A 14,969-nucleotide genomic window follows, 5' to 3' on the forward strand; every position below is an offset into this window, starting at 1 on the left:
TCTATACAAAAAATGTCAATGTGACTTTTATTCCATGAGACATTTAGCTTTAGTTTACCTAAAATTCCAGCTATATTATTAATAGTGATATTTTAATGATAAATTTATGAAGTATTCACTTTTTTGCATAATTCTATCCATGTGATCACAATGACTGGGGCAGGGATTGACACATTGTTTCAAGGGAATCATGGGATAGTTTGGGATCAACTGGAAAGAAATGCTATCCTTTTTTGACGTGGCATGAACCTGGGAAGTTGCAGGCCTACTTTTTTCTCTTAGCAGCCATCCTGAGATTGAACACAGCCTAATGTCAAAGATAACCTGAAGAAGAGTTGATTCCTAATGTCAGTTTGAACACCTGTACCAACCCCTACCTGAGACCACTGTACACCTGGCCTTGCATGTAGGTAAGACTGAGATTCCTTTTTATGTTCAAGTCCATGAGTAAGACCTTGAGATTCCACTGCCTAGGACTGCATCCCAGCTGTGCCTCTCACCAAACTTGGCCACCTCAGGTGCTGGTGGGAGCAAAGCAGCCACAGGAGAGCACAGGCATCAACGTGCAGCTGAGGTGACTGCTGGTGAGCAGTTTTCCTCCTTCAGTCATTTTTTAGAGTAAGAACAGCCAGGAATGATTAGCAATAATTTGAACATGGAGGTCCTAGAACAAGCCCATGATGACTGCCAGACCTCATGTAGACAAAGATTCTAACAGGAGAGAAATAAACAAAAAACCATGAGTACTTGTTACTGAAGTAAAACTTGGTTATTATCTTTTGAATACTAACTAATATTCTATTTGCTTCTGATAACTGCCAGAGCTGTCTTGATGCCTCGGTGTCCAGTAAAATGCAGAGCTAGAGAGGTACAGACAGCCATCCCCAGTGACATATGGGGAAGAGAAAAATCCAGACATGGATGATGAGGAAACAATTGTTATCACACTATGTGCCTGGTCAGGCCTGCAATGTTTTTCAAAATGGTTTGAAATCAAAACAACTCATAATCCTCCACAAGCAGGAATGGGAGAGGCTTAGTGGATTAGCATCTCAAATTAGGCAAATCAAGTCAGCAAAGCATAAGGCAAATGGACATGAGTCTTCCAGTCTTGGTGCACTGAGAGTCAGTTCTGAAGGCAATGCAACTTCAGCAGGAGATCATCCCCCTGGGTTGCAGGAAATCGCATGTGGGAAGGAGCCAGCTCGGCAGGTTCAGTCACTCTTAGGTGGTGCTGTCAGTCCTCCACCCATGATCCCCCTAGAATGGCACAATTAAATGACTTTGTTCCTCATGGAGCACTCCTCTTTTTAAAAATAAATAAGCGAAGTTTCCCCTAATCTCACCCACAGTCAATAGTTGAAGAAGGCACCTGGTCTTGGGGTAGGAAGAGTGAGAAAGGAAGCTGGGCGTCAGGCAAACACACTTGGGGGCAAGGTGCTGGACAGCATGTAGGCCTCTGAAGATGGAAAAGGGAAAGGCAGGCTGGGCATCGGTGGTTGTGGCACTTCTGGAGGCATCATTCCATGGACAGCATTCCATGGACAACATTCCATGGACACAAGGTTTCCAATTCCCTCTCTTAGGTTCTCCTGTGATAGTTATAACAGGCATTCACCATGTTTTTCAAATATTTAGGAACTTCATTCTGCAAAGGAAAGGAGATTGTCACTTCTATGTCCTCAGAGCAGTTACTCCTGATTCTTCAGGATGTGGCGAAGGTAAAGGAAGATGATTTGGGGAGTAATAAATATGACAATAGGGCCCCTGACCAGATTTCCACAGAATGTTGCTATGGATGATGACAAAATGTAGGACTCAGGGAAGGCTGGATGGCAGGGGCCACTGTTGTAAAATCTTGTTGTATATTTTGGCTTTTACTAATAAAAGCTAAGACATTTCTAAGACACCATTTTTTGGAAAGAAAAAAAAAAAACACAGGAAATGGGATTGGCTTAGGCAGTGGGATTCTTCCAAAGAAATGAGAGAAAGGACTTGCTTTATAGGATTAGAAAACGGTAAGAATTGGGTGCAAGAGGGAGAATATGTCATCCTTTAGTTAGTGTTGAACACTGTTCAAGAATTTCCCCAAGCATCTTATTTACTCCTTCTCTACAGATATTTTTTTGTCTTGCTTTATTTTACTTTTCCAGCTGAAGATTCTTTGTCCTTTGTCCCAGCCTCCATCCTAGATGTTGGCAACCCCAGTTCTAACCATGATAAGTCAACCAAGCTGCTTCACAAAAGAGCCTCATGAGGCCTGAGACAGCGCATCTCTTCAGCCTGGCACCCCCACGGGCTAAGTCATGGTCTAAACACACTTCCCCTCCTGCCTCCTGGATCTCACCTTGGCAGCCCACTTAAAGAGCCAGTTCTGAACTGGGCAATCCAGGTTATTGAAGTAATACATGAAAACTAGACAGGGTGAAAAAGGACAATTGAGAAGATGGGAAAATGTTAGAAAGATGAATACAAACCTGTCAAACCTTCCACCTTCATATTCAGGCTTTAACAGTAAGGAGGGAGGTTACATGGAATTCAAGTGGATGCACCCCTCTGCCTTGCTGTACAGGAAACTTACATTTTGGAAAACAGCCAAGGCACAAGCTGCTGCTGTTTATTAAACACCAGGCAAGTACTAGACACTTGGTTATAGTCTCTCAATTATTTCTGTCATTAATTATTCTCAATCCTAAGGAGTTGATAAAATAAAGCTGTTTATAAATGATAAAATGGAGACTCAGAAGAGTGGGGTGACTCGTGTAAGGTGGCAGATCTAACACATGTCAGAAGTGAGTTCAGATTTTGCCGCACCCTCAAGGCCACACTGATTCCAGTCCAGCAGGGGGCCACATGGACTCTTCCCAGCTTCTCTCCGGAGGCTGGAACTCACGGCAGGCAGGTCCTGAGTCCCTGGGTGTTTGCTCAGCAGGAGCTGCCTACAGAGATATGGTCCCACCAGCCCTCCTGCCCACCCCCAGCCAGTGCGTGCATGGACAGGACCAGCCTGAAGTGAGTTTCTAAACCTTCTGATTCCCTTGGATGTTCTGATATCATCTGGACAACTCAAGAGTTTGTAAAGAATGAATTCATCAGATTTAAACATCCACCGTGCATTGTGGCCAAGCTTCTGGAGTGAATTGAGTCTCCCTGGTTTCTTTTGCACCCATGCCCAGCCTCTGACCTCAGGAATAAGCATCCTTCACTTTACCAGCCTTGCAGTCAGCGCGGCCTTACATGGGTGGCCCTGCCCGGTGCCAACACGCACCCTCTGTTTAGCTTTGTTCCCCCTCTAGCCATCGCTCTGGATCACCAGCCTCTGCTGGTATTACTCCACTCGGATCACACCCCACCTCTCTGGGAACTGTGGCACGGAGGTGCTCTGGGCCAGAATCACATGGATCTTCAGCCCTTCATGGTCCGGCTCTCTCCGCTGCTGCACATAGATGTACTACACCGCCAGTCAAGGGACGGCATCAAGGCCAGCATCTCAAATGAGCGGAAGAAAAGTCCACACTGCAGAAGCAAAGGGAGATGATTCTGTTCCTCCATTTGGCATTTGCTCCCTTGCACTGTTACTTCACGTCCTGCCCTGTCTGCCTACCGCCCTGCAAAACCGTGGCTCCTCCCACTTGGTGTTCCCATTGGAGAGCATGCGTGACCCACCTGTGAATGGTTCCTTCTACTTTAAATTATGTGGGGAACCCACTCCTCCTTTCTCCAAGAAGGCAATGAGATCTCAGAGGATTGGTCACTTATCAGTTGCATGATTCTGGGTAAGTTACTCACTTTTCTGAGACTCAGTCCCTTTTGCAGGAAAAAGGGATGGCACTGCCCAGCAGTCAGGCTTGGTGGGGGCATTGAAAAGAGATTGGAACAGAATTGCACTCAGTAAACAATGGGGCCATTTCTTTTGTCCTCCCTCTAAGCCCTAATCACTGACCTCTATGCACAGAGGATGGTCAGGCCAGGTTACTATCACCTGGAGATCACAGGAAGACCCATGAATACCCGAATAGTTAATAGGCAGATGTCCTCGCTGGTTTTGGTTCACCAGGAATAACAAAGCCATTCCATCTCAATAAACACAGAACAACCACTATGTCTTTGGCTCTATTACAGGGAATATAGTTAGATCCTAAGAAAGAACAGGAGTCACCACTAACTGAGCCCTCACCATGTACCTACATCATGTGCTTTGCATTTAGCATCAGTTTTGATCCTGACAATGTCCCTGTGAGTTTGCATAAGTATCCCCATCTTGTAGATGATGAAATTGAGACTTAGAGAAATAAAGAATATTGCTGAAGATCCCATAGCCCAGCTGAAGTGATGGAACCTGAATTTGAACCCAGATCTGGCTCCAAAAACTTTCCTAGCTGCAGAGGTCTCAGCTCTTTGATGTGTTCATTAGACTTTCTAATAGTAGAATTTTAGGTTTCACAGGAGAAGGAATTAAAGCCTAAAATAATCCAAAAAAATCACTCTAAGTTTAACATAATTACACTTACTACAATAGCCAAAACCACAGTCCCAGGCCAGCTTGGAGTCTCTACAGCACCCACAGTGGTCTGCCCCTCCCCCAGGCTCACTGCAGGATGATCTGTTGTGTGTATTTGTGACATACGTGTATATGCAAAGAATAAAAAACTCATTATGGAATTGTGTGACATTGGCAAGCCAATGAAATAGAACTTCAAGGAGCCCCAAGTGTCCACTCCTGAGAACACCCCCCCCGCAGAGTCCCTGTGAGGTCAGAGGGGTGGTTGCCCTGGTCCAGGTCACCTTCTCTGGACACAGCTGGACCTGGGCCCACTCCTGTCTCTGCCGCCTACTAGTGGTGAGAACCTGATGAGAACCTGAGCAGGCTTCTGAACTTCCCTCAGCCTCAGTGTCCTTCCCCGTCAGATGGGGATGATGGTTCCTACCCTGCACAGTTGTTGGCAGGAGAAGAAAAAAACACGTAAAATCTAAGTAATTAAGTAACCACAATTTCTTGAATTACCTAACACCTCTATCTAGAAGTCTGTGGGAACTGTGCCAGAAATAATCCCTTATGAAATCTGTAAACTAGTTGGGCCAGGGTAGACACACACACAAAATACACAGAAACAATACCCATAAATACACTTTCATGCCCCGTCTCCTTCTAGAGAACAATTACTTAGGAATAAACAGACTGACAGAATGTTAGAGCTAGAAAATATTCCAGTGATCATCCAGTTCAGTGGTTTCCAAGCTTTTTTTTTTTTTTTTTTTTAATCCCCGAGACCCTTTGATAAAAGGATCCCTTATGGAAATTCAGTGTGTAAAAATCTTAGCTGCTATGATAGAAGAGGACAGTGGAATCGAAATCTTACCTGTCCCCACTTATATTCTACCCCATCTGCCCACCCAGCAAATGTCCATCATACCCTCCCAGGCTGGCCCTAAGTGGGTTTCATAGATCCTTGGAGTGTCAGCTAAAACTCCTCACATCCATTCAACTGCTTGATTTCATAACTGAGGAAACTGAGGGGAAGAAACTTACACACAGTGTATAGATCCAATATTCGAGGAGGAAGGGAGGTGGAGGGAGCTGGAAATGTGGGGCCTGAGTTCCAGCCCCCAGTCAGGTGCTAACCACCTGTCTGTGTGCCTCTGTCACATTACATCTCTGGGTCCCTACTTCCTCCTCCATAGACTGAGAGACTGTATCAAATACTCTTTATGAAAAGTAGTTTTCAGGTCCCCAGTTCTGTGTCCCGACAATTTCAAGCCCTAGAAAACTTCTCAGGGAGGTATGAGCTGCCCTCCCGTGACCACGATTACAGATGCTCCACGTGGTCAGGCCCAGAAATCACACTCTGAGGTCTCTGAAAGACACACAGGAAGGAACAGCTTTACCAGATGCCTCTGCAAGTGTCAAAGACAATGTTGTCCACTCCTGCTGGACATACCACCATCGAGTGATGGCCATGGGGCACAGAAACACTTAGAAAGTTGGGTAACGGTGCACCTTTGGAAAGGATACATCTCTGCTGAACTTGGGAGAAGGGCTCTCCACTTCCCAGTAGACCACTGCCTCTCCATTACATTCTTTTTCATAAAGTTCTGAGGAGAACAAAAGAAGTTACTGCTTCTGGAAGCCTATTTGGCTTCAATCAACAAGAATATTTGATATGATGACCTTATAGGGAATGATAAAACAGTAACTTATAAGGCACAGAATTCTAGAAAAAGACAAATTCATTACAACTGAAAGCTTGTTGTCAAGGGACAGTGTCAAATAGATATAAAAACACAGTAAAAACAAAACAATCCAACAAAACTTGTTCATTGTATACTGCAAACAACATTCTCAGGGTGAAATGAAACAAAATTAGGCATCCAAAAATAAATGTTTAGGTTTTAAAATCAGGGTAACCACCAGATGGCACTACCATACCAATAGTTTTCCTGTTGTGCCCTTAAGCCCCTCTTTAGACTTCTTGACTTATTACAGGTGTCCTGGGACTGAGCCATCCAGTCTAGTGTGTTCAGTTGGGAAATGAAGGTTCCAGAGAAGTCAGTGTCCTTCCTAAAGAGCTGGAAAGTAGCTTAACTGTGCTAACCCTGTTTCACGCCTCTCTCCCATGTTGCTTTATATCACAGCTACAGAGACTAAATCTCCTTAATAACCACCATGCTATTGTGTGCAAATAGCATCAGCTCTTGGAGAGAGAGAGCAAGGGAACTCTATGAAGTGCACAGCCTCTGCCCTCAAGCTGTTCAGGAAGCTTCTAACTAACCATTCAGAGAAGGAGCCAAGCTAAGGCTGCTGAAGGAACCAAGAGAGTCCTTTAAGGAGATGCCGACTGTGGAAATGTGTTCATTAATTTACTTTAAAAAAAAAATCTATTAGAAGCAGACCACAGGGTAAAGAGCTTGCCAGCTCATTGGTACAAGGGGCTGAAGATGCCCTTGAAAGGAAGGGAAGGAGTGGACATCTGTTGCTTTTGCTTGCTCAGCTTTGACTCTCCACTTCTTGGACAAGCATATTATTCTCCTTCAGGGCCTCACCCTTCCCCTCCTTCTCCACTATGTGGTTTAAGCACAACTGACTCAGCATTAATTTCAGAGCTGGGAAATTGAGCCAGATATGGCCCTGGTGATTAGTTTAGGGAAGCTGTGTGTAGACAGTCTTGGCTTGCCGCTCTAGCAAGTTTAGCCCAAGAAGTGGTTTAGTAACAGTTCTCAGGTAGCTTACAGAAGAGCTAGGAGGACCAGAGTCAGATTCAGAACCTCAGAATTGCTACAGAGATGCTAAACTATTGCTGTCTCTGGACCATACTCCAGTGTGGACTGATAATGCCAAGCACCACACATCAGAGGCTCTGCCAACCTCTACAGCACACGACTGGACTCCGGCTGCTAGGGAAATGGACAGAGAATGTGTGACTTCTCCACTGAATAGGGGGCATCACAATTCCCTCTAGATAGGAGGGTATTTGAAAACACTAAGTCACCCAAAACTATGATAAATGTCCCCAGGAAGTAAGTACATGATCCATGTTGAGGCTATGAGAACCAGCCCTGGGACTCTGGCTGCCATCAATGGAAAGTTTCTATTCCTCTGGGATTATGTCTGCTTAGAATGTAAGCCTGTATCTTCTGGTGGCCCCACCTCTGCCATGACACAAGAATCTGACTGAGAGTGAGGTCAACACAGACGAAAACAGAGTCAAGCAGCTGTTCTATAAGCCAGACACCCATGGATTTTCAGTGTCAAGAACCAATAAACTCTTTCCTTTTCTTACACTGCCATTTGTTAGCTTTTGTTACTTGCAACCACAGCAAGGTCTCTAAGGATTTCTGTGCCCCTGGGCTAGCTGCTGTGTATGTATTTCACTGTGACAGGGATGGCAAAGGCCATTCCCTGCTCTAAGTGATGGGAATATCCCCTATCTAATGTCTCTTATAAATCTCCATCCCTTCTAGGGAAAATCTAAGAACTCTAGCCTGGTAACCAGCCTAGGCCTTTGTGGATGTGGACCCTCCTCCCACTGTAGTTCCAAATTCTGCTACCCCAACAAACCAACAGCACCAAACTGATCACAGTTTTTCTTAATATTTCATGTGGTTTCATGCCTTCCTCACTTTAGTCATGCTGTCCCTGGGGTCTGGAATGTCCTCTTACCACTCACCCCCTCATCCTCTCACATCCTCACATATATGTGTTCTTAAAGTCTCTAAAATTTTGATTCAATTCCTAAAAAAAGGTTGGACACCACCTCCTCCAAGAAGACTTCCATGGCCACCCAAGTGTATGAGATGACAGTGAACTTACAATAAGAGCAAAGTAGCTCCCAGAGCAAACTGGAGAGTAAACCTAAGTGTATGCAAGGAGCAAGTCCTAGAAATAGTGAAGAAACATTTCAGCCCAGCACTTTAGACATTTAAGCCAAAATTTAAAATGAAATATAACATTGTAGAAATTAAACCTATAGCTTTCTATTGGCTAGAGTAAATAACAATAGATTCTACCTTATAACTGATTTTAAAAATTGTAGGTATCACTGACCTTGAACAAATTCATCCTGCTCTTTTCTATAGTTGAAGTCCATATTGACATCTGCAAGTAGATCTGGTGGGAAATCCTCCAGAACTCCAGGGGCCTTATACTCGTAATATCCAGTCAGCTGTAAAAACAGGACAGGCAGAAACAACCTAATGATTCCCATGTTGAGACTACACAGCATATGATGAAAAAAAAAAAAACAAACAAAAAACAGTGGTTCATGCAACATCACTATTGAGCACCTCCTCTGTGGTTTTGGTGACATATGGTTAAAAAACAGATGAAAATACTGCTCTCATGGGTCTTATATTTGGTCTTAGGCCTTGGTGGTGGTGAGAGCTATAAACACTATCCAAGTAATTTAAGTAGGATAAAAGAGGGTTGTGTGATAAATGGTGCATGGGTTTGGAGGGCAGGGGTTCAATACTGTCAGGTGATGGTGAATGGACTCTATGAGGGATAATATGTATAAGAAGTAGTTTTCCAAATATTAGAAGAAGCCAGCCATGGGAAGATGAGTAATCTCCATTCCAGGTTGGGAGAGGGCCCTCAGCTGGTGGACTGGCTTACCCACAGAACAGAAAGTCAGGGGTCCAGAGAGCTGTAATGGGAGAGAGCAGTAAGTGCTGAGGTCAGAGAGGTAGTGGGGGCCGTGTCCAAAGGGCTTTGTACACCAGGGTATAGGTGTAAGGATTTCATTCTAACTGCTATGGAAAACCAATGAATGACTTTAAACAGGAGAATGACTTTTAAAAAGATGATTCTTGCTGCTTGATAGAAAATAGATCATAAGGGTACAAGGCGATGGGTTAGAAGACCAGTGCAATGGTCCAGACAAAAGATGATGGTGATTGGACAGGGAGGTAACAGTGGTGGGGAGAAGTCAGTGATTTAGGGACGTATTTTAGAAGTAATGTCAACAGGAATTTCTGACAGATTGGCTGTTGGAAGAGAGAAAGCAAAGAATTGAGAATAACTCTTGGAAACTTTATTAAGCAACCAGGTAGATGGGATATCCACTTTCTAAGACAGAGAAAACTTGCAAAGGATATGATTTGTAGGCTGTGAGGTAACCAAGAGTTCTATCCTGGGCATGTTGAGTTTGAGATGTTTATTAAACATCCCTGTGGGGGTGTCATCTAGGCAGCTAGCATTCAGGGTTCAGGCTACTATTTTAGATACCCATGGGGTATAATGAAACCCAAAATATTGTTTTCTGAATTCCAAGACAGAACTTTTCACCAACTGTTTTTTTTTTTCTGTGAACGACTTTTATATAAAAGAACGAAAGGGGGAAGAAACACCTGCTTCAAATCATACTAGTACCTTTTACTTAGAAAAAGATTATTTCTAGATTCCTAAGTATTGATACAAAAGAGTTTCCTTCTTTTCATGTTAAGCCATATTCTGTGAGGATTCTGGGCTGGAGTGGGTACCCTTCACTCCCCAGACAATGGCAGCTAACAATTCCTGACCCTCACCTTGTCTAAAGACTCTATTGTTAAGATTAAATCGATGCCTCTTAATTTCAGTGCAAAAGCAAACAAACAAAGCAAACAAAAGTAAAGCTTTTAGATGGACTCATACTTCCACGTGCTCACACAATCTTATTGGCTAATCAACATGAATGAATCCATCTTCTTAAACACCATTCCAAGGACTTATGTGAAGTCAAGGGGTAAACACAGGGAATCTTTCTAGAGATTGTGAGGCTTCAAGGGGCTCCTGACTCAGGTGCACAACCCAAAGGTAAGTATATCCCAGTTTAGGAAATTCAGATGTATATGAAAGTACCTGGCAGGAAAGGGAAGGTAAAATTGAAACGTAGGATGTTTCATCTCTAAAAGTATGTGGCTTTATACCAAAGGTTTCCAGCCAGCAAATGACAAACATGTAGGTCTGATCCCCTTATGTGTTGTGCCATGGATGCCCCACAGGAAGGGCATGGTGTCATGTCCTATATTTGTCTTTAAGGCATTTTAAGTTTATTTTTGTGTATGATATGAGGGAGTGTTCTAACTTTTTTCATTTACATGTGGCTGTCCAGCTTTCTCAATACCAGTTGCCAAAGAGACTCTCTTTTCTCCATTGTATATTCTTACCTCCTTTGTGGAAGATTAATTGATGGTAGGTGGGTAGGTTTATTTCTGGGCTCTCTATTCTGTTCCAGCTATTCATATGTCTGTTTTTGTGCCAATATCATCCTGATTTGATTACTGTAGCTTTGTAGTATTGTTATACTGGGAGGATAGCTGGGAGGGTTATGCCTCCAGCTTGGTTCTTCTTTCTAAGGATTACTTTGGCAATTCTGGGTCTCTGATGCATCCATATTAATTTTAGGGTTATTTGTTCTAATTCTGTATAAAACGTTTTGGGTAATTTGATAGGGGTCACATTTAATCTATAAATCACTTTGAGTAGTATGGCATTTTAACAATATTAATTCTTCTAATCCAAGATCATGGGATATCTTTCCATTTCTTTGAATCATCTTCAATTTCTTTTATTAATGTTTTATACTTCTCACCATGTAAGTCTTTTACCTCCTTGATCAAGTTCTTTCCTAAGTATTTTATTTTATTTTATTTTTGATATGATTTTAAAAGGGATTGTTTTTTGGAAATAGAGTTACAGATGAAGAAAATAAACTTATGGTTACCAGGGGGTAAGTGGGGAGGAAGGATAAATTGGAAGATTGGGATTGACATATACACACTACTACATATAAAATAGATAACTAATAAGGACCTACTGTATAGCATAGGCAACTCTACTCAATATTCTATAATGACCTATATGGGAAAAGAATCTAAAAAGGAATGGATATATGGATATGTATAACAGATTCACTTTGCTGTACACATGAAAGTAACTCAACATTGTAAATCAACTATAGTCCAATAATTTTTTTTTAAAAAAGGGAAAAATAAATAAGTAAAAGGGATTTATTTTTTACATTCCCTTTCTGAGATTTCATTGTTAGTGTAAAGAAATGCAACAAACTTTTGTATGTTAATCATGTATCCTGCTACATTGCTGAACTCGTTTATCAGTTCTAGTTGTTTTTGTGTGGAGTCTTTAGGGTTTTCTATATATAGTAGCATGTCATCTGCATGTAATGACAATTTTACCTCTTCACTTCCAGTTTGGATAACTTTTCTTTCTTTTTTCTTGTCTGATTGTTGTGGCTAAGACTTCCAATACTACGTTGAAGAGAAGTGGTGAGAGTGGGCATCCTTGTCTTGTTCCAGATTTTAGTGGGAAGGCTTTCAGCTTTTCACCACTGAGTATTATGTTGGCTGTGGGTTTGTCATAAACAGTTTTTATTACGTTGAGATATGTTCCCTCTATACCTACTTTGGTAAAAATTTTTATCATGAATGGATGTTGAATTTTATCAAATGCTTTTTCTGCATTTATTGAGATGATCATGTGGTTTTGTCTTTTGTCGATGTGGTATATCACATGGATTGATTTGAGTATGTTGAACTATCCTTGTGACACTGTGATGAATCCTACTTGATTGTGGTGTGTGTTTTGTATGTGTTGTTCTGTTTGCTAATATTTTGTTGAGAATTTTTGCATTTATATTCATCAAAGATATTGTTTTCTTTTTTGGTAGCATCTTTGTCTGGCTTTGGTTTCAGGGTGATGGTGGCTTCATAGAATAACTTTGGAATCTTTCCTCCTCTTTAGTCTTTTGGAAGAGTTTGAGAAGGAGCAGTATAAGTTCTTCTTTGTATATTAGTAGAATTCCCCAGTGAAGCCATCTGGTCCTGAACTTTTGTTTGCAGAGAGTTTTCTTAACTATAGATTCTATTCACCTCTAGTGATCACTCCTTTCAAATTATCTGTTTCTTCTTGATTCAGTGTTGGTGGGCTGTATGTTTCTAGAAACTTGTCCATTTCTTCTAGGTTGTCCAATTTGTTGATATGTAATTGTTCATGGTATTTTCTTATTTTGTTTTAATTTCTGAGGTATCAATTGTTATTTCTCCTGTTTCATTTCTTACTGTGTTTATTTGGGTCCTCTCTCTTTTCTTCTTGGTGAGCCTGGCCAGATATTTGTTGATTTTGTTTACCCCTTCAAAGAAGCAGCTCTTGGTTTTATTAAATTTTTTGTATTGTTTTTTAACATCTATTTTCTTTATTTCTGATCTTTATTATTTCCTTCCTTCTGCTGCCTTTATGTTTTATTTGTTCTTTTTCTAATTCTTTTAGGTGGTAGGTTAGGTTGTTTACATAAGATTTTTCTTGTCTTTTGAGGAAGTCCTATATTGCTATGAACTTCCCCCTAAGAACTGCTTTTGCTGCTTCCCATAGATTTTGTATGGTTGTGTTTTCATTGTCATTTGTCTCAAAGTATTTTTTTAACTTCCTCTTTGATTTCATCATTGACCCATTAGTTTTTTAGTAGCATGTTGCAACCCACTGGCTCTTGCATGCTCCCAGAACTTGTAGAGATGGCATTGCAATAGCTGAGAGCATGCTGAAAAAGAGGCTGCTATAGTTGGCCCCACCTCTCCTTTCATGTACCCCTTCACTTCTATGGCAGGCACAGGCTTCTTCCATGTACATCCCTGGCTGTGGCTGTACCACACTGCAGCCCCTTCAGGCTGTCTCCATGTAGCCAACCCCAATTCTCTCCCTGGATCCTTTAAAGCCCCAGTTTCAACACCCAGCCTCCATGCATAACAGTGGACAAGTGTCTCATGCTGGAGAGTGCTGTGCCGTGGCAAGGACCATCTGTGACAGTCCTTCTCTGTTCTCCCTGCCACAAACTATCTTCTGTGCTCTCCTCTGAGACTAGGAAGCTCCCTTTCTGTTCCAGCTGATCTCCCCATTGGTGAAGGGCTTCCCAGGGTGCAGGAATCTTTTCTATTTCACAGCTCCCTCCTAGGGGTACAGGCCTTGTCCTGATTCCTTTTTTTTTTTTTTTTTTTTTTTTTTTTTTCATCCTGCCTGGTTACATGGTGATCTTTCTTGCAACTTTGGCTGTTTGAGATCTTCTGTAAGTGTTCATTAGGTATTCTGTGAGAATTGTTCCACATACAGATGTATTTTTGACGTATTTGTGGGAGGAAGAGAGTTCCACATCCTTCTATTCCACCATCTTGACCTGAAAGTTCCTAATTCTTCTTATAAGTTATTTCTGTTTCCATGCACATTTGCAATTACAAATATTTCTAGAACAATTATTCTATATGGACAACTTGGTCCATATTTATAATTTTTTCATTAGAAAAGCAGGAAACTTTGGTATAGATAAATTTTAGGGTAAAGGAAATTAACATTTTAAGGCTCTTGTATTTTTTATAAACCTTTAAGAAAAAATTTTGCCTATTTATACTCTCACCAGTATCAAAAGAACATCTTACTGGGATTGGGTACCATTGTTTATAACAATTTAATAGGAAAAACCATAAATGTTAGCTTTATTTGGGCAATGTTTTTAGTATTAATGTGTAAGTCTTTTAAAATTATAGATATGATCCCTGTGCAACATTTGTTGCAGGTATATTTCCAAACGTACTAACATTTCAATAAGTGACTCCGAACAAATTTATTCAAGAGGTTCTTGGCTTTTCCTGATGCTCCCCCAGAAAACCACTTTAAAAAAAAAAAAAACTTTAAATCACTATATTTTTTAAATTTAAGTAATTAATTAATTGACTAATTTATTTATTTATTTTTGGCTGTGTTGGGTCTTCACTGCTGTGCGTGGGCTTTCTCTAGTTGCGATAAGTGGGCTTCTTATTGTGGTAACTTCTCTTGCTGTGGAACATGGGCTCTAGGCATGCAGGCTACAGTAGTTGTGGCACACGGGCACAGTAGTTGTGGCTCACGGGCTTTAGAGCTCAGGCTCAGTAGTTGTGGCACACAGGCTTAGTTGCTCCACAGCATGTGGGATCTTCCCAGATCAAACCCGTGTCTCCTGCATTGGCAGGTGGTTTCTTAACCACTGTGCCACCTGGGAAGTCCCCAGAACTTTTAAGAATGGCTTGATTTCTTTATCTAAAGTAAAGCACACTGTATATTTTCCTAGTGCTCCACTTATAGGATGTTTAGTTTCCTATACTTTAGATGGTAAAAGAATTATTCAATGGTAGAGAATCATGGCTGTGTAAAATACAATTCCCAAAAGAAAGAGGAGATTCGTTAGAGCATATAGTCTCATTCTTGCTTGCTAAGAGAAACCTTACAGCCATGCATAGCTAATAACTTTCCTGATCTCCTATGCAGGTAGAAGTGGCTATATGGCACCTGCTTCCTGTTTTGAATATGGACATGATATTTGGAGCTGCAGGAACTATTTTGTGACTAAGAGACAACAAACCATTCAAAGAGTTTTACTGACATTGTTGATCAGCAAAACTAATGCCAGCAACTGCTGACCTCTGAACTACTTTTTAGGTGAGAAAAATAAACC

At 41.5% G+C, this 14,969-nt stretch overlaps 1 protein-coding gene across 2 annotated transcripts in view; it reads right to left on the reverse strand.

The window, feature by feature from the left end:
• Positions 1-814: 814 nt before the first annotated feature.
• Positions 815-14,969, reverse strand: part of LOC130840820 (phosphatidylcholine transfer protein-like) — a 124,457-nt gene continuing 110,302 nt past the window's right edge. Inside the window, exons 3-5 of one of the 2 annotated variants that reach the window (XM_057716755.1) lie at positions 8,543-8,660; positions 5,999-6,093; positions 815-1,648 (exon numbers count right to left, since the gene is read on the reverse strand). In XM_057716755.1, the coding sequence (XP_057572738.1) occupies positions 1,583-1,648; positions 5,999-6,093; positions 8,543-8,660 (279 nt within the window). In that variant the 3' untranslated portion in view covers positions 815-1,582. Of the gene's footprint in view, positions 1,649-5,276; positions 6,094-8,542; positions 8,661-14,969 lie in introns of those variants that run through there. The other variant, XR_009050063.1, reaches the window with a different exon arrangement.

This window comes from Hippopotamus amphibius, chromosome 17 (genome assembly GCF_030028045.1).
Source record: "Hippopotamus amphibius kiboko isolate mHipAmp2 chromosome 17, mHipAmp2.hap2, whole genome shotgun sequence".
NCBI classification, from domain to species: Eukaryota; Metazoa; Chordata; class Mammalia; order Artiodactyla; family Hippopotamidae; genus Hippopotamus; species Hippopotamus amphibius.